At 34.0% G+C, this 22,215-nt stretch overlaps 2 protein-coding genes across 2 annotated transcripts; both read left to right on the top strand.

The window, feature by feature from the left end:
• The first annotated feature begins 8,441 nt into the window (after positions 1 to 8,441).
• On the top strand, positions 8,442 to 17,014 carry LOC113687355 (beta-amyrin 16-alpha-hydroxylase CYP87D16-like). The gene is made up of 10 exons (XM_027204980.1): positions 8,442 to 8,572; positions 9,813 to 10,137; positions 10,357 to 10,506; positions 10,639 to 10,893; positions 11,001 to 11,090; positions 11,552 to 11,630; positions 11,764 to 11,870; positions 14,126 to 14,289; positions 14,374 to 14,461; positions 16,883 to 17,014. The coding sequence occupies exons 1-10, from the start codon at positions 8,442 to 8,444 to the stop codon at positions 17,012 to 17,014; spliced, it is 1,521 nt and encodes a 506-aa protein (XP_027060781.1).
• A 959-nt stretch (positions 17,015 to 17,973) lies between these two features.
• On the top strand, positions 17,974 to 21,984 carry LOC140006571 (uncharacterized). The gene is made up of 2 exons (XM_072048666.1): positions 17,974 to 19,666; positions 21,734 to 21,984. Exons 1-2 carry the CDS (start codon positions 18,549 to 18,551, stop codon positions 21,858 to 21,860), a joined length of 1,245 nt encoding a protein of 414 aa, XP_071904767.1. The 5' UTR covers positions 17,974 to 18,548; the 3' UTR covers positions 21,861 to 21,984.
• The last annotated feature ends 231 nt before the right edge of the window (positions 21,985 to 22,215 follow it).

Here is a 22,215-nt window from a genome sequence, read left to right as displayed (position 1 = left end):
ATGGGATTGGGAGGACTGGGAAATTGATTCATAGCCATAGTCATAGGTCTCAGGTTTGGAATGCTTCAAGTATGTGTCTGGATCAGAGTAATTGGTGTGATTCTTTGCAGGGTGCTTTTCCCTCTTTTCCTTTTGTTTCCGTTCATGGTACTCGCAACCGCTATGCATGGTCCCCATCGCGGGATCATACTTAGTCTTGCGATGTCTCTTCCATAACTGAGACAATTGTGAAATTCGCCAAGATTTCTTCGTCTATGTGTTTAGACATGTCAATGGGTCGGGTCTTATCCAGATCCAACCCAGACCCAATATATTTGGGTAGGGTTTGGATTTAATTTCTCAAATCCAGCCCTACTCAAACCCAGACCCTATGAGAGAGTCGTGGTCTGGGTAGAGTCTAGTTTTCTAGAATTCATATCCAAATCTTACCTAGACCCATATTTATTTAATTAAATAATATATATATTAGTAAATTTATAAAATAATATCATATTTTATGGCTATTGGATCAAATACAGTAAGATTTTATGGCACTAGAATCTGCATTTAGTATTGGTGGTTGGGTGATTGATGAGACTCGTGCCAAATTGCTTCTAGATATGGTTGAAACATTAGTGATTACTGATGATTGGATTGAATAAAAAAAATGAGTAAGTGTTTATAAATTTTCTTATTCTATTATTTATTTGTCATCGGTTCTTAATCAAATTACTATTATCTCATTCACTATTTTAGTACTGGATTGCGAGATATCTACACAACATTGAAGTTTAAATAAGAAAAAGAGGTACAAAATTACATTTTTTTTAATAAGACTAAATATTTATATATGTTATGGTTGTTTTCTTTTTTTAAAAACTAGTCCTAGTTATCATTGTAATTGATACAAGCTTTTTCAAGAAAAGGAGAAAAGGTAAAGACAAATAAATAAAATATTGGATGTGGATGCAGTTGAATGTTTAAAAATATATAGAAGTAGTCAATAATAATTCTTTCTTTGAATTCACAATATTGCATTCAACTTGTTGAATGTTAATTTTATTATTTGAAAACAAAAATTGGATGGTATTTATATTATTTATGAACTCTATATATTTTAAATACATTTTTACTTTCAAAAAATACCCATGGATGCTCATTGGATGCCCAAATCCATAAAGGTTTGGGTATGGATTTACTTTTTTAAACCCAAAAAGATCTGAGTTTGGGTCTGGGTCTAACTAAATTAAATGGATCTGAATTTGGATCAAAGGGATTCAACCCACACCCTACCCATTGGCATGCGGATATGTGTTGTTGATGTTATTGCTCGACTGCATGCATGTTTATATGCGCTCTGGAGAAGAGCAAGCGATAGAAGCTACCGTATTCGATGGTTTCAGCATTTGAACGTTGTTCAAGGAAAGATGCCCAATGGGGCATCTGCTTTTTTTTAGCAGTAGAAAACAGTTTATAGATACCATAAGTGAATTGTTGTAGAAGTTGTTTCCAAACTTTGTTGATTGGATTTTGGAGCTAGGACGTACGTTCTCTAGAAACTACATGCTCTTACTGCTAAAAAGTGCAGTTTCTATATGTTTCTTGATTTCAAAATAACCTATGTGTAGTAATTCCACAACAAAAGACTGCAATTTTTGAAAGTAAGTATGCTTCAAACCTCATACGGCATCCGAAAATTAGAGAATTGTTGGTTTCTTAATTGGTTTTTTTTTATTTAGTAGAAAATTAATAGCCTAGGACAAATAGGAAAGAACAAGAAGTTTCCAGAGCTTGTTTGATTCCAAAAAATGCTTGAATTTTGAATTGTCCAGTTATATAAATTATTATAATTTTAGTGTAATCATGAATTTTTTTAAAAAAAAATTAACAGAAAAGAGAGTAGAATTTAAGAAGCAAGCAGAGGTTAGAGGGATAAAAATTAGAACCATAGACTTTTAATCCTTGACGATGTAATCCCGAGCTTGCATCAACTCCGTACAAAAGTCAAAGTTGTACTTGTATACACCTAATGTTAGACTCATTACACAACAGATCAATTAGAGCAAGAGAGGTCCCATGTCCGTGATCCGGGATTCCATAATTTCATTTCTATCAAAAGATATGAACATATGCTTAATTTGTACCCTTTTTAACCCCAAAAAAAAAAAGAGTACGATTTGGGATTAACTTATAGTTAGTGGTGATATTCATCAAGAGTTAACAAACTTAGGGAGTAAATAACTCAAATTTTCCTTATTGTTTATGATTAAGCGAATAAACCCATTCGATTTAGGTTAAACTGCCTTTGTATTTTCTGCCTTCTTCCTTATTATTTTCCTTTCACTGCCAATGAACACAATCAGTAAAGCATTAAAACCAATGCCGATTGAGCTTGACCGGCTGACAGCAAAATTTTAGAAAAATTACATCCTTCTCGACTTGACCAAAATAACAGACAATAACATGATACTAGTTCCACAAATAATACACAAATGTTGAAGGTTTATATAATCAAAGACAATATAATGAATCATGTTCAAGTATTGCTTTTTCTGCATCAATCTTGGATTCTTAATCAAAGAATTTTTTTGGAATGGATATTGAATAGGGAGTCTTTTGAATAAATAATTTTTCCTTTAAATAGACGTATTGAAATTTATCTTTCTTTCTGGTTTGAATCAATTTTGTATGTTTGTATGCATGCCTCACTTTTTTATAAAGCTAAATACACAATGCATCCCTCACATTTTGCAAAAATTTTCATTTCCCTCGTACTTAAAATTTATGGGGTGGCCATGAGATGATGTTTGATGCAATTATCTTCTTCTCGGAGTGGTTGTTTCATTATGTGTTACTTTTTATTGCGGACTATACAATTTGAGTCTTGATTACGTATAAATCACTCTTGAGGTTTTTTTTTTTTTGCAAAGATAATATGTCATTTGACGATGGGCAATATCAAAATACAAGTTGCACTTGTAGGCATAAATATGCGTTGCAATGAGAGGCCCATGACTATATATACTCCGAAATTTTTAGGATATGCATTTTTCTGGAGAAGGAAAACAAATAAAGAAAAAAACTGGCCCTTCTTTTTCATTGGCCCTTAACAAAAAAAAAAAAAAAAAAACGACTGTGCTAGCATATTACATAAGTAGAATGTGTATAAGATTAAAAGAAAAATTGCTCTTGAATTTCACTTCTTTTATATCTACTTCAGCAATTAGATGACTAAATGTTATTTTTTGAGTTTTGTAAGTGCAGAAGTGGTATTATCTCTAATAACAATGGAAAGACGTTTTATTGTTTGATCAATTTCCATTTTATTGTGATAATTTGTTGATGAGTTTCCAAATTTTCATCTCCAAGGTGATTGGAAGCTATATTTTCACATTTTGGGGAAAGAGTTTTCACCCTTCCACTTTTAGTTGCCAATTCAAGCCACTGATTCACTTTTAGTTTGCCAATTCAAGCCACTAGCTAGTAGCATAATATAGCCAACATTAATCGGCCAGTTCCATTTTTAAATTTATACAAGATTTATCAAACTTTTTTTTAAAAAAAAAAAAAAAAGCAAAAAAACTCTTCAATAGGGTTTGGTGCGGTTGCTAGTGCCGTGTAATGGACGGTCCTAACCAGGCTGGAGGTGCCCAACTAGATCTAGGCCTTCAAAAATCTCAATTTTTTTTCAGATCAAGTGCCCAAATTGAGTCGGGCACCCTTAGCCCTATCAAATCATCCAAAGATATTCCAATCACGCTGTTAAGGAAAGATGTTGGATAGGGAATGTGCTATTTTTAGCAGTAGAAAACAATTAGAAGAAACCATAAGTGACTTTTCTGCAGCAGTTGTTTCTATAATTTCAATCATGAGTATTCTTGTCCATACTAATGTGTAACAAGCGTGTTATACGTCCCGATGCATTGACATGTCCATACTAATTTGTAACATCCGTGTTATACGGCCTGATGCATTGACATGTGCCCTTTCTAAAAGTTCAACTTTGTTAGAGGTATAATTGTGATAAAAATTTTTTCTAACGGGTGCCCAATAGACACTCATAAATATATCTGAATTTAACTTAATCTATAATATATATACACATACTAAGAATTGTTACCTCCATTTACATTTATATATTTTTTAATTAATATTATCTTTTCAAAAATCTAACACCTAAAATATATATTAAAAAGTTCCTATAAAGATAGATGGCAACATATTAGAGGGTGTAACAATGAATATTACACTCTATTGTGTGATAGAAGACCTGAATACACCAGCAACAGTGGACATTTGGGATGCCAATAACCATAGCAAAATTGAGTATCTTTAACATCCTAACAATCATCGTGATACACTTATTGGGCAATTGTTCAACTTCAACAATTTCCGCCAATTTTGAGAAGATGAAGGACTTGATTTCATAGCTCAGAAATTCTGATGTTTTAGTAATTAAGAATGGATCCATTGAACTTTATCTTCAGTTCCACTTTACCTTCCTGAATTCAATAAAGAGTTACTTTACCCTCCTACTTGACATTTTAGGACAAAAGTGCCCCTTATATGTTAATCATTTTTTTTATTTCTTTCTTCTCCGTTTTTTACTTGTCCATTTTCTTTAAGTTTTTTGAATTTTTCTCCCTTCTCTCATATAAAATCAACTACATTCTTCTCTTTTCTATTATTAGTTGTATATTATTTTTATTCTTCTTAAACTTATTCTTTATGTCTTTCTACCTTTTTTTTATTTATCATGATTAGAAGTAATAATGATTACAATGTCAATGCTATAACAAAGTTCATGTTAGGTATGCATATATAGTATTTAAATTAATAGATTTAGAATTTAGAATTAAAAATTATAACAATTAGTAATACTAATAGGAAAGTGATAGAAATAGTGACATGAAAGGAGTGCAAAAGAAGAGTGAAAAAAGAAAAGAATAAAAAGGAAGGAAAGTAGTGGATAAAAATAAAGGAATGAAAAATAAAAAAGGAAAGAAAGTAGTGGAAAAGAAAAAAAAAATGAATGAATAAATAAAAAACTAAAATAATATAGTAAAGGCACTTTTGTCTTAAAAGATCAAATAGGGGCAAATTGTTTATTTAATGAGTTGAGTGGAGCAAAGTGCAACCAATGGTAAAGTTCAAAAGGGTTTAGTGCATTTATCACTTGAATTTAAAGAGACTCTTTCTCGTAAAAAATGTCCCAACTATGCCTTAAAATCAAAACTTTATTCTGTACTTTTTTTTAGTAATCTCAATCCCCCTTCTTTCTATGGCAAACAAATTTCCTTCCAGCATACTTTAGCATTTGGAGACTTCAGTTCATATCATGACGCAGAAATGAGCTCAGAATGCTCTCCACTTTCTTGACAACTATTTTTGGTAACTCAAAGATGCTGCCCCCAGTAAATAAAAGTGCTACTAAGTGCAGATTTAATTAGCACAAGCCTTCCTCCATAAGATAATTTCCTAGTTGACCAGACTTGCATTCTTTGAAGCATCTTATCCAGAATTGGCTGACAGTCATGCACACTCAGTTTTGAAAGAAATGAGAGGAACACCTAGATACTGACCCCAAAAAAATGAAGAAAAAAGCCTCCAATAGGCATACCAAGTGAATTTCCAAGTTCAATCATCTGCTCATGCTCTAATCCAACCCAAATAACCATATAAATTTCTCCAGAATACTCTTAATAGTAGCCCTGAAAGTAGGTGTAGCAGATGCCAGAAAAGGCAAATCATCAGCAAAGGTGATGTGACTAATTTTAGTCTCAGCACACTTGGGATGGAAACCATAGCTTTTGGATTGGACATCAGCAAAAAGTAAAGAGAGTCCTCCATTACAATAAGAAAAGGATAGGATGAGCTTAGATCCCCTTGCCTTAACCCTCTATCGCTACCAATGTATCCCACCAAAGTACCATTCAAATTTATAGAAAATTTTGATGTTATCACAAGATTGCTTAACCAATTGATAAAGTGTTGATGAACCTGCATAATTTCCAAAGCTGCAATGAGCTATGTGGTATCCTCCATGGAGCTCAGAAAGAAGCATCAATGGTGAAAATCAAGTAGGCATACGTTAGCAGTAACCACTCTCCCTCCTTGATTGCTATTATTAATTTCTTTATGAAAGCAATCACTAGTCATGTTCATTTCATTGTTGGCGTAATCATCAATCAAATTGATTTCTTTGTTCAAGCAGCCATCGGCCAGATTGTTTTGTTTCAGTTGTTTTCGTTGTTGAACCAAATATCAGTTAAATGATTTCTTTGTTAAGTGAAAAAAAAAAATGAGTCATTATTTTCTAGCAAGTTCAGCTCCAAATTGTCTCCTTGTATTTCCTTTATCATCCTACAACATTTTCTCACAAATTCACGCTATCCTAGAAGTGTTTTAAGTCCTCCATGCTGTCAAGATAGAACGGATATCAATCTCTGATCAATCAGATTTTCAATAATTTGCGGGTAGTTCCTCTTTTAAATGGCATGCTCAAAATGGTGATTTACTGGAAATTCTTGTAACCGTAATTCGTATTAACATTTTCCCCTCAGAAAATTGCTCCACATACTATTCATGTAAAATAGCACCCTAACAGACATAGGAAATTCTCGAAGCCCACTGCTTTATCAAAATTTTCTATCCCTCATCCAACCAAAATTTCTTCTAAGCTCGAAAGCTTTCTGGTGAAGAATAAAAGTTATACAAGCAACCCAAACAAGGATTAGATTATTTTTGTTCTCTATAATCAGCATCGTTCAATAATCAACTAATCAATTAAGCTTTTAGTTTCAAGTTGTCAAAGCTATTACTCCTTTTGTTTTATTGTCAATCTAGAAGCTATGGGTTATAATAAGTAACTAATTTGCTGTAACTTAAATAAACAATTGATTTTTTTTTTTGGGTTTTTTATGTGATGGTTTTGAGTTATTTGTTGAATTTATAAGTCGTTGTCATTGTTCCAATGATTAAATTTTTGGGTTTTTCATGATTAAAAATTTGCCCGACTCAAGGTGATTTCTAGTTATATCGAGGTAAGTTTGTTGATGCAGAAACCATCGCCTAACACACAAATTCTTATGGAAGTAGTTTATGCCTGTAATTGTTCAATCCCAAATCGATCAGTGAACGAAGTATTTTTTTCAAAGATCAAAAGGACAATAATCGACAGAAAGGACAATAAAGAAATATTTTTCTAGATTTCGTCTTGTTACACATATTTTCTTTATTTTTCCAATTGGGCCAGATTCAACTTCAATTTATTTGAAATAGTTATAGGTTATGTTAAAAAAACGCTTAATAGAATTAAAACTTAAGAAGTACAAAATGATCCAAATATTAGTAGCTCTTACACTATAAATTGTTCTAGTTTTCCTGAGGAGAATAACCATACAATTGAAAAAATTAGTAGTTAAGATTGGTATACATCTTTTAAAATCACACCCTCTATCACATTTCTATTTCTTTCCGCTATAATATTCTGGTGCCTAACATTAAAACATAACAAACAAAAGAATAGAAAAATTCACCCTACCTAGCTGCCTACTGCAAAGGACAGCAATTATTTTTGTCATTTTATATGCATAATGTGATCAATAAACTTGAGTATACCTGGCAATTGGGCGGGTTGGGCGGGTTGATATTGGGTTTTCATTAAAATGGGTTACACCCAACCCGCCCAACTTTAGAATGGGGTCATTTTGGGTTATCTCAAACCCATGACCCAAATATTACCCAATATAGTAAATAATAGATTTTGATACATAAACTCTCTCAAATATATTTTGACATACAAAAAAAAAAAATTTCACACACATAAATATATTTTCATATAGATAGACATATTTTCACACACTAAAACACTCACAGATACAAACACGCACTCACTTCTTAAGTTCTTTTGAAATACGTTATTTTTACACATACAAACACACTAAAATACACATTAATATACTTTCACAAATACACACACTTACTAACTATTTAAACTACTTGGATGAATTCGTTATTTTTTTATACAAGTAAGGATTTTCAATCTAGGTATAACTTTGGTCCAAACTAAGAGACCCAAGCAACAATTTTGGTCCAAGTTGGATATAGCATGAAAAATGGCATACCAATATACAATTTTCTAAGTCTTGTTACTTTATTTAGCATTAGCTATTCCAAACATATTTTTAGTTTTATAAAAGTTCCAATCACGCTTAAAGGTGTGTGTATCTTTAAATAATGGAGAAATTAGGAACATCTAAACAATTCACACTTTAAGGTGCGTGTATCTCACGTTGGGCTGCCATTGGATTTGTATTGTGTAGCAATTGGACACTGTTATGATCTTATGTTCCCATTGCTCACAACTCGCAAACACCAACATTTAATAGTCATTAGGTTGCATCCCATCGAGCCGTTACAAGAATTTAGCCATATGAGATTCCTGCTTGCCAAAAGCCGAAATGTGGATATGGTCTTGTTTGGATGGTCAAGATTTAGGCAAGTTATCGTGCACTGGGGTTACACCTGATTATATGATCTGTGGGGCCCCATATACTGGGAAAGTCGTTGACTTAAAGATCAATTCCTGCAGGTGTGATCGTGCGTTTTGTGTTTAATTTGTTTATTTATTTTTTTAACTTAAGTTGGGTAATTGGTGCCCAACACAAATACCCAAACAACCCAAAATATATATAGGGTTTTATTACCCAATTTAAAATTGACCCAATACCCAGTTTACTCAACCCAACCTCTCAAATTGGTGGGTAGGTTGGGTGGGTTGTTGGATTGACATAATTGTCAGGTCTAAACTTGAGATTCATTTCTTTAAGGCTCAACGTATTCCCAGTGTGCAAGTTGTTAGAAACAAAAGTTTCTTGACATTTTTTAGGTGTCATTTAATTAGACACCCAAAACAAAATTCTTTCTTAGTGTCTCAGCATCTTTGGTAGTTACTTGGTTCCCAATACAAATTTCTTAATGTCTTAGCATCTGTGGTAGTTACTTGTTTCCCAAAAAAATTTCTTAGTGTCTCAGCATCTTTGGTCGTTACTTGGTTCCCAAAACAAATTTCTTGAGGGTTCATGCCTTGTATATATGGGATATAATTCATCGATCAGTGGGTACAATTGCCAATAGCTCTAGTAGTAATATTACTTGGTGCTTGAATTAATCAGCTTGTTCTCAAATCAATTGCCCGAGTATCCCAAAAAATGTGGTCCACTTTGCTGTGTGCAATATGGTCAATGGTCATTGCATACCTTGTTTATTATGTTCTCAAATGGCTGAATCCAAAATGCAAAGCTGGAGCAGGTCTGCCTCCTGGTTCTATGGGCCTTCCTCTCATTGGAGAAACTCTACACCTTTTCTTTCCCAGCAATTCATTGGACGTTCACATGTTCATCAAGAACAGAATTCAAAAGTATTAAACAAGCACTGTTAATTCAATTCATCTTCTTCAACTTTTCATCCTAACAAGTTCTCTGTTTTGTAGATTTCACTTCTATTTTCTGACCTTGTTATGTGTGAGTCTGTCTAACCGTGCCCATTGAATAACTGTTAAGATTTACTTCAGATGTTAAATTTTTGGAAATGTAAGATTAATTAAAAAAAAGTATACAAATGTAAGAATAAATAATAATTGTTAGTGTGTGTGTGTATATATATATATATATATATATATATATATATATAATAATTTGGTAAAATTTAGGTATGTCAACGATTGTCTATTAGGCATCCGTTAAAAAATTTCTTTATATACATACATACACACGTACACACACATATTAGCATTTTTTTTTCTAACAATATTTTTTTTTCCTGTATTTCAGACATGGACCGCTTTTCAAAACAAATATAGCAGGTCAGCCTGTCGTGGTATCAAGTGATCCAAAAGTGAACCACTGTCTCTTCTTGCAAGAAGGAAAACCAGTGCAGTTCTGGTACATGGATGCATTCTCCAAGGCTATTTCTCCAGATGGAGAACACAAAACAAATCAACCTGGCCATCGCTACCCGAGAAGCTTCATACTAAATCACTCTGGCGGGGAGTCTATTAAGGAAAAGTTGCTTTCCCAGTTAGAAGAATTGATTTACAGAAATTTGGGCAGCTGGTCCAAACATGATTCCGTTGAACTTAAACGTGCATTTTCAATGGTGAAACTTTTTTTAAAAAAAACCGAATCAACTATTTTATATGGGGTTAAAAACACATAAAATTTATGGATAACGATAAAATAGTTACTTCAGATAATTTTGTGATTATCAAGCGCAGCATCTGTAATTTTGCTATTTTCCTGTTTATTTTTTATTTTATTTTTTAACCCTTTTTCCAGCTGAAATCTGAATAAAGTTGTAAATTGTTTTCCACTGTAGATGGTGTGCAAGTTTACATCAAGGCAACTGTTTGGATGTGATGCTGAAAGACTTCGACAAAGTACAGCTGAGAAATTGACCAACTTTATACAAGTTCTCATGTCATTTCCTTTGAATATTCCCGGAACAAGATTTCACAAGTGCCTTGAGGTAACCGAGCATAAGATAGACAAAGTCTAGAAATGATCAAAATGCTTTGTTATCCTTTCAGTGGGAATATCATATTTTCCAGGGGCAAGCCTTTTAATAGCTGAATTTGAGCATATACTTCAAATATTTCAGGAAAAAATGGAAGTTACAAGTACATTACGGGAGATAGTAAAGGAGAAGCAGGCTTCACATGATGATAAGATGCATGAAGGACACATTCTTAGTCAATTCGTAAAAGATATGAAGACGGAAAAATTTGCACAGGAAGATTTTGTTGTCAAGATCTTATTTTCTACTTTGTTTGCCACCACTGAAACAAATTCTTCAATAATTTCATTAGCTCTCAAACTACTTTCTGAAAATCCTTCAGCAATAGAACAATTGCAGGTTAGTTTATGTTTATAGCTTCGTGGTTTTTGGCATTCTATGGAAGTACCTTATCCATATATCATATGAACAATAGTTTTTTATAGATACTCCCCATTGCTTTTCAGGTTGAGCATGAAGAAATCCTTAGGAATAGACCAAAATCAAGTTCTTCAGTCACTTGGGATGAGTACAAGTCGATGACATTCACACTCCAAGTAACACCTATTAATGTCTTCAAGTTTCAAATTATGCATTATGGTTTCTATCCTCAGTGTTTGCAAAAGTCATACATGTGTTTATATGCATTTTTATGAACATGGAGTAGGTATGGTTGGGTTTTTGTGCAATAACATGTTATACGTTTTTTAAAATTTAGTACACACTTACAGACATGGGTTTTATACATCTATTGATTTGCTCCACACAAACAAATGCACGCGTACAGTAGAGTTATGTGAATGTACACCAAATTGTATAAAAAAATATAACAATAGTGCAACTGCATAAGGACATCAACTGTACTTGACCAAGTCCCATTTTCACAACTCACAAGCATAGGATCACATCATAAATAGCCTATTTCCTTCACTGCTGTTTATACTAAACTACTTTCGTAATCAGCTTAAGGTTGAAGCATTTCATGTATATGACACACTAACACAAACATAAAATGCAGTTAATTCATGAAACCGTAAGAATAGCAAGCATCAGTCCTGGACTTCTTCGTAGAGCCACAAAAGATGTTGAAGTGAATGGTAGGTTGTAATTATGATTTAGTGTATTGCACAAATTGGAAAAAATTTTACTTACTCCAAATACTGTGCAATATAGTATACAACACCTGAAGGCTTCTGCGAGACTCATTATATGCACTTTATTCCCTTTTAGGATACACTATTCCAGCCGGCTGGGGCATTATGATTGCCTCTTCTGCTCAACACTTAAATACTGGAGTGTTTAGAGATCCTCTTGCTTTCAACCCATGGCGTTGGAAGGTACTTCTTCAATTCTTACCTTTTTATTTGTTTTCTGCTTTCTCTCTTTTATTTTGAAGTCGAATTACTTCTCCTTAACTCTACAATTTTCGCTTGAGATGCCTCATTGGAGAGGCAAATGTTTGCAAATTGATTTTGCTATTAAACGTATACTGCTTCTTGCTCCTATCGGGACCTTGATCCAAGTGTTACAGCGATGAACTTTATGCCTTTCGGCAGAGGTGCGAGACAATGTGCAGGTGCTGAATTCAGTAAAGCACTCCTGTCGATATTTTTCATGTTTTGATGACCAAATACGGGTATAACTTATGGGCTTCTAACTTCACATTCATTTACTGTGAGAAGAAAAATATACTGAATTATGTGTTTTTGCGTGTATTCGTATTCGACAAGAATTTATTGGTCTCCTTATTACAGATGGAAACTTGTCAAAGCTAGCAACATCACTCGTACTCCATTGCTGAATTTTGGAGATGGGATTCATATTAAAGCTTCTAAGAAATAAGGACACGACGAATTTTATGTCCTCCTTGTCATTAATGTACCTGGTTCATGCGCTCTTGCTTGTTTCTCATTTTTTTCATTTCAACTTGATGCTTAGCATGTATGCTTGAGATATTAAGATATTCTTACATTCATCTTGTTTATCGCTTCATGAAATGTGGGTAAACGGTATTAAATAAATAAACTTTTCCATCAAACTAAATTATATGTTGTGTGCTCAGGTTTTTTTTAAGGATAAGTGCTCATTAGAATTGTTAATGGGGTCAAACCAACCTGAACTCTACTCGATTGATTTGAAGAATTTAGGGCCAAATCTTGCACATCATTGGATTGGGTTGAATTTAGGCTTCAAAACAAGGACCGATTAAATTGTAAGTCGAACATTAGCTTAATGAGACTCGACTGGATTAGTACCTAGCCCACATAATTAAGTATATAAGTATATATTTTTTATTTATAATGATGTATATTGGTTAATAGTTATATGTGTTATTACAAACACAATTTGTAATTCACTTATAATGGTAAAATAAAATAAATATTACATGCACATAATATATAATTGTAAATTAATTATGAGCTTCAACCAAGCCTAAAATAGGCCCGATTTCCTAATATTTTTTTGAGCCGAGTACGAGTCTTGAACATAGAACTTGAAGCCCAAATCCAAAAGTCCAAAAGCTCTACTTTAATTTGTGGGTTGAATTTAGATTTCCAAAAAATTTCATTATCCACCAACTTTTACTGATTTGCAATTTCAGTCCCAAAACTTAATGCATATTTTGTTTTGATTCTCAAAATTTAGTACCATCACGAAGGGATATCATAATATATGGAAAACTTGTCTCCATTACTATCGTTAACTAAAAAAGTGTCATCTAAGAGGAAATGTCAATGTCTTTAATGACGAATACTTGCAAAAGTTATAGATAAGCCCTTAGTATACTATTTTAAAAGTTTTAAGTTCAGCCCTTTGTCAACTTAAACTTTTTGAAGATTAATCCTTAGTAATTTCAATCATAAAACAACAAATTTAAAATCCTCACATACCTAACATATACCCAAAAAAAGAAAGAGATCATTTTAATATATTCAATTATGCTATATTAATTCAACATAATACAAAAAGATTTTAAATCTTGTCCTGTCACTTCATGTTCAACCTACTTGACTAGTATTTTGTGTCATATTCAATCTACTTGATTAGTCTTTTGTAGAATATTTTGTGTCATATTCAATCTACTTGATTAGTATTTTGTAGTAATTCGAATCGAAATTTATAGCTTTTTGTATGTTGATGAAAAATATTTATTGATTTAATCATCAAATTTGGTTCATTTATTGGGCTTGGGTTCAACATTGTTCGGCCTGCCCCAACTAGTCTATGTATATCTCTATATATTGAAGTTGATATTTGACAAAAAAAAAAAAAAAAAAAACTAGTATATGTATATCTAACACTGTCTATTGTCTGGGCCAGATGGCTTGCCCGCCCTTAAGAGAGCCTGACTTACTGTCTCCACTTGCCCGACTAATTTCTCAAAATATACGTGAAAAAAAAACAATCCGTCAAATGTAACAGAATATACGTGAAAAAAAAAACAATTCGTCAAATGTAACTCTGACCGGGTGACTGGGGGTGTTTCTTAAACTAGCAAAATAAATTTCCCCTCCCGTATTTAATTGGCAAAAGACGACTGCAAAAATTTTAGTGCCCTGGAAAGTGTCACGGTAGTGGTTGACACTTGCAGGATTTTGCACCGTTGCCGTGCACAGTCAGCACGGCAGCAGCTGACACTTTCGCCCCTGACTTTTGGCAATTTCGTGCAATTGGCAACTTCTTTTGTAAGCAATTTCACGCTATCATTGTCCCTTCGACCTCTTCAGCAGCTTCCTCTGTTCTCCTCCACTATTGGTATGACAAAACCCCTTTCCCAAACCCGAGGTACTTGAAAAGTAGTTTCCTTTCTATTCTTTTTTTTTTTTTTTGCTAACGCAGTGGGTATCTGGGTTTGTGGACTGGTTACCGTATGACCCAACTAATTCCACTGCGTGGCCGGGAGAGGCTGCCCAACATCACCGACCAGGTAAACCCGGGGACTCGATCCCTGGACGTGACTCTCCCCCAACTGGGACTACAACCACGGAACCGAACCCCGAAGGGCTGTTTCCTTTCTATTCTTTCGTTTATGTTTATGCTGTTTGGATTGTTTGCTTTGTACATATTCATTTGTATCTGTGGGTGTTTTTCTTTTCTTTTTTTTTGGTTTATCAATCATGTTAGATTACTTATGAGACTTAATGTTACGTTTTAATAGGAATAAAATGTTAAGATATTCATGGGAATAAAATGTTACGTTTTAATAATTTAACTCTTCAAACATGCTTAGTAATGTAACTATATTTAACACTTAAGATTTAATAATTAATATGTAATTAATTTCTCATTTCGCACCAATGATGTTAACTTTAAATGATTCAAAAACGTTAGGGCTAATTACCGTTTCATCAAATATAAAACAAGTGTGATAATCCAACAAATTAGGAGATTTTTTGAGTGGAAAAATCTTCAGAACCTATGGTGGGTTAAAAAAATTATTTTTTTAATGTAAGCAACTATAGTTTACGAACTACTGTCAACTTGATCTATTATAAAATTTCTTTTAACAAATTAATCCATAGCATGCTATAGACAAATATCATAATAACTGTGATATAGTTATGTACGGGGATTACATCAGAACTGTGCACAGTGGATCTTTTTTTTGTTATATTCTAAGAAACTAGCCCCTAAGTCAAAGTCTTTTTAAAAATATATACATTGATTAGTTTAAGTATACACAAAAGAAAAGAAAGGAAAACAAATGAGTAATTTGATAATGGTTTACTGATTTACAAATAAAATTAGACAAAAATTAGCGTTGGCTTTCTTGTTAATTTGAAATACTAAATAATTAGTCATTTTTTGGTGTAAACTTGCAAAATGAACTTCGTATGCCTTGAAAGAAAGACACAAAATCACGCAGTCCAAAAGTCAGCCGCTGATGGAAAGTGTCAGCTGCTGCCGTGCTGACTATGCACGTCAACGGCTGCAAAATTTCTGCTATGCCTGCAAGTGTCAGCCGCTACCGTGCACAGTCAGCACGGCAGCGGCTGACACTTTCCAGGGCACTAAAATTTTTGCAGTCGTCTTTTGCCAATTAAATGCTGGAAGGGAAATTTATTTTGCTATAGTTTGAGAAACACCCCCAGTCAGAGCTACATTTGGCGGATTGTTTTTTTTTTTTCACATATATTCTGAGAAATTAGCCCCACTTGCTGTGGCAAAATGACTGCACTATTTGATTTGATTATTCAATTCATTCAAGAAAGGGAAAGTTTAAGGAGAAAAAGCCTACAACAACAGCCAACTGTTGCCAATTGCCCTTTCTGTCATTGTTCCTCCATAATACAGTATGTCGTTTCATGCTTTCACAATCCCATGAAAACCAACTTTGTGAAAGTTTGGTTGACGAATACAATGTTCTTATGCAAGTGATTTATGTTTGTGATCGATCAAATCCCAAGTCAATCATTGGATTTTTCTTTAAAGACTTGCAACAGAAACTCAAATTATTTTTCTTTTCTAACTAGTTGTAAAAGTTTTCTTTATTCTTACTGACAACCCGGGCCGGGGATTTTGATAAAATCACTTGTACGTAAACTATATATAGGTCATTTAAAACGAATTTAATCAAGTAAATGATTTAATCTGATAGAATGATGCTGCCAAATGTATCTTGAATGAAAGAAAAAAAAAAAAGAAGAAGCAAATTGGAAGTGCCAATAAAGTCTAACGAATAACGTAAACCAATAGAAGAATGCCTATAAAGTCTAACGAATAAGGTAAACCTATGGAAGAATACGTACAAACAAGGATGGGAAAGTGACGTTGTCTTACGGCAGAATCAGAGTAAAGAAGAAAAAAGAAATAGCAGGATAGCAGATAGGAAACAAATGGCAATTAATTAGTCCACGAACCAAATCCTTATATTATAAGAATGAGTTTTAGTCAAAAGGGAGTTTTGAATTTTAACCGTATGGATGGAGGTATTTTGAAAATGTGGGATTATTTGAAATGAAGGTTGAACTTTAGGTACAAAATTGGGTAGCGTTTTCTTTGTGGTTGTTTCATAAATGTCCTTACATTATTTTTAACTTATGGGCATTTTGAATATGTGAGCTTATTTTAATCATATTTTCAGCAGTGGATACTAGTGATGTAAGCCTTATTTTTGGCGTGTTTCCTGAAATGACCATTAAAGGCCTTAAAAATTCTTGAAAAGGAGGAGGCTTTATTAATTGTTGTTGGAGTGATTTTTAATATATATCTGAACAATTAGTTTTAGCCATTTCTAAACCCTGTCCGAATGTATTTTCTTCCACTTCTTTCCGTTATGTTCTTTCCGTCTCCCTTCAGATGCTTATATCTGCCGTGGTCATTCTTTGCATTTCGCTATGATTTTTAGGAACAGCTATTTTTGGTGGTTCAACTTGAGATGTGTTTGCCTTTTGGTTTGTCTTCTGTGTTTTCTACAATTGAACAAAAGAATTCATACACACTGATGGTTCTTGTTCTCGATTGGATGGTTCCATTGTGATGTGAATTGAATTGAATTGGGTGGCAAGAACAATAGTTAGCGCTGAATTGAATTGGTTTGTTTTTGGTTAGTTACGTATCAACAAAGATAAATTGGTACGATTGGCCAAATGACTCTTAAATGACAGGAACAAATTCTTTAATTCTAACCACACCAATTTGCTAATAAGTTTAATAGATTGAATTCATCGTTGGCTGATTTTGCTAAAGTATTCTCTCAGTGGAAAAGCACTTATTCATAATCCAAACTGCCTAATTGGACAACCAAATAACGTCTCGGGGAAAGTTTTGGGAGGGATTCAGTGGATTTACTTATTGTTGGTTAGAATTTTGTTTACTATGTAGAATTTGGAGTTTGCTTTGACAGATTTGGAGGAAGTGTTAGGAAACGGTTCTATTGAGATTTTGTATGATAGAAAGTGGTTTATTTTTTTTTCTTAAAAAAAATTGAGTTTCTTGTCAAACATGCAACGGTTGACAATTAACAATCCAACACCAGTCCAAGAATTGCAAAACGTTAAAAGACCATTCATTACAAATGTCTTCATTTACTGCATCGACAACAATTACAAAATAGGTACAATTCGAAGTTTTTATTTTAAAGCAAAAAATAAATACTGCTATAAAATTGCACTAACAAAAAATTTATATCCTCACTTTATAAAATATATAATAAAAAAATTTATAAAATCTCAAAATAGGGTGTACATTTTGGATTCAGCCACGTACTAGACAAGCAATCATTGTCGATCGAAGGTTAGACTATCACCTACATAATGTTAAAATATACCAATAACTACACTAATAGATGCTGATCATTTATACTAATTCTCTGGCGTGAGCAAAACAATCCAATGATGCCAACGAAAATGACCGACTTAAATAATGCCGACCCTTTTTTTTTCGACACAAGGGTGTCTGGCCTTCGTTCCGACTAATTCTCTGCGGTTTGGGAGAGGGTGCCCCAACCCACTCCGAACGCGTTAACAACGGGACTCGAACTCTGGTGGGTATGCTTAAAGAGGAATAACCTGTTATGACCCAATCTGATAATTAGACCAATTAGTTGTAAGAGGAATGTTAGTTACGTGTAACTACTTTGTAAGCTGAATCTATATATAAAATATTTGGGATGTAATGAAGATCAGCTTGTATGTGAATTGTAATCTTCTCTCCCAAATAATCAATTCTACTCTGAACTCTATCTTCCCTACCCTTTCTGCTCTGTTCTCTTCTTCCCCGATGGTTCTTCTCTTTCCTCTCCTTTTATCATCCTCAATTCCTTAATTCTTCAGCCTTGATCATTACAATTGGTATCAGAGCTTGCGGTCCTCGGATTGCAAGCTTCGATTACCCCAAAGATATCATTCTTTTTTCGAATCTTCTCTCTATTCCTCTCTTATTTCTACTCTTCCTTGTCCCTTCTTTTCCTGTTCTTATCTCTATCTTCAACTCTTCTATTAATCTACATTCTTCCTTTATTTCCTTTCTTTTCTCTCTTTTCCTTCTTTTCAAATTGATTCTTGCTTAATCAAATGGGGACACAAGAATCTGAGTTTCACAGTTTAGCGGAAGTAAATGCAGCGGAATGCACAACAAAAGTAAATGTAGCAGAATGCAAATCTAGGCCAGACAAGATCGATTCCGAGTTAAGGAGTAGTGTGATTTCATTTGCAGCTACATTTAATGAATTCCTAAGAACCCTAATCAGAGAGGGGCGATTAAGGGAGGATTATCCAATTTTGGATGAAAATGAGTGGCTTTCAACTGTGTCTAATCAAGCCAAACGGAAGGAAGGAAATTTCACGAAATGGATGAAAGGAAAATTCATGAATCAAATTCTTGAAGAAACAAAGGAATCAAATTCCAAGAAGGTCCCTCTTTCAACATCTACCCCAATCAAGAAGTGGACTGATGCACATTTGGCAACGGTAGAAACAGACAAGTTTGAAGTCCTCCATGGTGAAATGGAAGAACATTTGGAAGGTGACTATGGTTTTGCAATTGAAGAACACCACTTGTTTGGTGAAAGTTCAAAGCTTCATTCTTCATCCATTTCAGTTCAAGATGAGTTGGAACATTCAATGTTGAGCAATGAAAGAGAATTGGAATTCAAGAATCAACTTCTTGAACTTGAGACCGTGAAAATGGATGAGCAACTGAATATGGAGGAAAATAGTATTGTTGAAATGCCCTTCATTGAGGACGATGGAATCTTGAAAAATCTGGATGAACCTCTAGTGGAGGATACCAAAGAGGTGGGAATAGGGGATGGAGAGAATGAAATCTTGGGCCATCCCATGTTTCTTACTGAAGGAATAACCTTGAATCCTGGGTATCAAGAAGTAAAAACAGATTGTAGCTTTAAAGTCTTCTCCCCTTCAAGAAGTGCAGAGGATGAATGTTCTTCTTATGTTGGAGTTACAGGTTCTGTTTTAGGGATAGTTGAGAACTGGGCTCCTAATGCGAATCAAGTTACTGTTGAAACCGATTACAGCAACGAAGGCAATGATGGAATGATCTATACACACAATTTGCAGGTTAATGTTTCATTGGAGACAAAGTTGATCAAGCCAAATGGGATTTTTTATTTGGGAGTTGCAAAATTCCAAGACGAAACCAAACATTATTTTGATGATGATGAAACTGATAGGTATGAGCTTTTCCTTGAACCAAGTGAAGGCAATAATCATTCTGATTCTGTAGTGAAAACGAGTCATATTGAATTGAGTGAGGATTTTAATGATAAACTCCATATCTTGATTCATCATCCAAAGTTACTGCATCATGTTCTTGATGAACTTGCATCTTCCATTAGTTCTTATAGAGGTTCGTTAAGCATGAATGAGGATTGTTTGGGTCTTCTTGAAGATGTCTCTGATTATCATGATCTACTAAGTAAAACTAAGGTTGATATAAGGTTCACTTTCTTGTTTGATGACGTTTATGGAAATCATGCTGCTGTTGATATGAGAAAGATTAAATGCTTGGCTTTTGTTGATACCGACTCATGAGGAATTGATCTTAAGCCGGAGAGAGAGATGATTAGTTGGATTGAATATCAAGATTTAGGGAAAATCCAGGCTGAAATTTTGGCGAATCTGCAGAAGTTAATGAGGGTTGGAGATAATGCTTGTAATCCCAGTTATGGGCCATTCAAGATGTTGTGGTCTAGATTCTCCAAAATATTACTAGTCATACTTGAAGAGGAGGATTGCTCAAGAGCTGTTCCAAGGTATTTGGGTTTAGTTTTTAGTCACCCAAGAAGATGGGACTATAGTTGTATGCTGCACAATGATGAGCAGATTACTAAGAAATGGCATAGTGAAGATGGTCTAACCAAATTATAGAGGATGGGAGTGCTAGTTTATTTGTCCCTTGCTAAGATTGAATCTAGTGTAAAGGGGTTCATGGAAGATAGAAGTAATGGTCAAGGAAACTTTACTCTTGTAACTCTACATTTACGGTGCATAAACCAGACAATGCACAAAGATGTTGAGTCAGGTCATATGATGCTTTATGCTCAGTCCAGTATTGAGATTGGAGATTTTATTCCAGTAGGAGTTTATGAGCTTAGTTTCAAAACAAAAAATGTCACTATGCTAGCTGGAACAAGGGAAAATATGGTTGCTGAGTGTGTCTTCTCTACTCTTACAAATCTGGAAAGTGATCTTTCTTGCCTTGTTGTTATGATATTGGAGGTTGCATTGGGTAAGAGGCCTATTGAAGACGACATAATCTTGATCATTAATTGGGACCAGGACTTGATGATGACAAATCAGCTTTTAAGTCACCCAAGTGCTGATTCCATTGCATAATTCTGTCTTAAAGTTGGCCCAGTATAGAATTAAATAGAGGCATGACGACTGGGGTGAAGTTTATGGGCTGAAAATGATTTGGACAATTGCTACTATTTCAATTGAAAAATTCCAGCACTACAGAGCTTGCAAATCACATTTTCCATGGGATCCAGGTGGTGGTGAATTAACTCAGATAATGGAAGATGAGAGCATAGTTACGTTGTTTTTGCCTTGAAGCTAAGACTCACGGTCAACTTTGCATTCACTAGACTCGTGTTCAAGGGGATCAATTTGTTTCTAGTTTAGACTTTTCAGAGTTCAATCCTAGGGACTAGGATTGTTTAATGGTGAGGCATTGTTATGACCCAATCTGATAATTAGACCAATTAGTTGTAAGAAGAATGTTAGTTACGTGTAACTACTTTGTAAGCTGAATCTATATATAGAAAATTTGGGATGTAATGAAGATCAGCTTGTATGTGAATTGTAATCTTCTCTCTCAAATAATCAATTCTACTCTGAACTCTATATTCCCTACCTTTTCTGCTCTGTTCTCTTCTTCCCCGATGGTTCTTCTCTTTCCTCTCCTTTTATCATCCTCAATTCCTTAATCCTTCAGCCTTGATCATTACATAACCACACCGATCGAGCTACCCATTGGGGGCAAATGATGCCGACCTTACCATAGCAATTCCAGAAGGCAAACCACCATATGTTACAGTAAGTATTCCACATTTTAAATACTAAAGTTAACCCAAAATAATTAAATTAATCTCACATATTGTATGATAATTTAAGAGGCAATCCTCAAGCAAAAAAAAAAAAAAAAACCAAAGCATCTGCTACTCAAGCTTCTACTGCTCAAGTTTGCTTCTATCTTTTTGGTCTGGTATACTAACAATAAGTAATTATATATGCAGGTCTCAATCTATCTACAAGATTATGAACAAATTCAAGACAACAGAAAAACCAAAACATGCAAGATACTACCTCTACTATGTCTACCACTCAAGCTTCTACTTCCGGGGAAGTCACTTCTACTACTGAAGGTTTTATCATAGAGGGGACCTCATGTCAATATTAGTATATGATGCAACAATAATCAACTTATCTTTTCAACCTTTATGTGACTTCTAATTCTATTTGGTACAACAATGTTTTAAGATTGCAACAGGCTTCTTCACTATCCTAAACTAATGATTCCGTCTTCCCGTATTACAAGCTTTCAGCTTTCCTAATTTTCTCATCCTATGCGTAAAGCCAATAACACAAAACATAAAACAATAATTACCAACAACCCTCAATAACAGGGCCATCAATCACAGGCTTCGAATCCCCGCACCCCCTGGTATTGAAGGACATAGATGACTTTTCGTCATATTCAGTGTTTAGCATTATAGTT

The sequence above is a fragment of the Coffea arabica genome, chromosome 5e (assembly GCF_036785885.1).
Source record: "Coffea arabica cultivar ET-39 chromosome 5e, Coffea Arabica ET-39 HiFi, whole genome shotgun sequence".
Classification (NCBI taxonomy): domain Eukaryota; kingdom Viridiplantae; phylum Streptophyta; class Magnoliopsida; order Gentianales; family Rubiaceae; genus Coffea; species Coffea arabica.
This window is presented reverse-complemented; position numbering and strand designations above follow the sequence as displayed.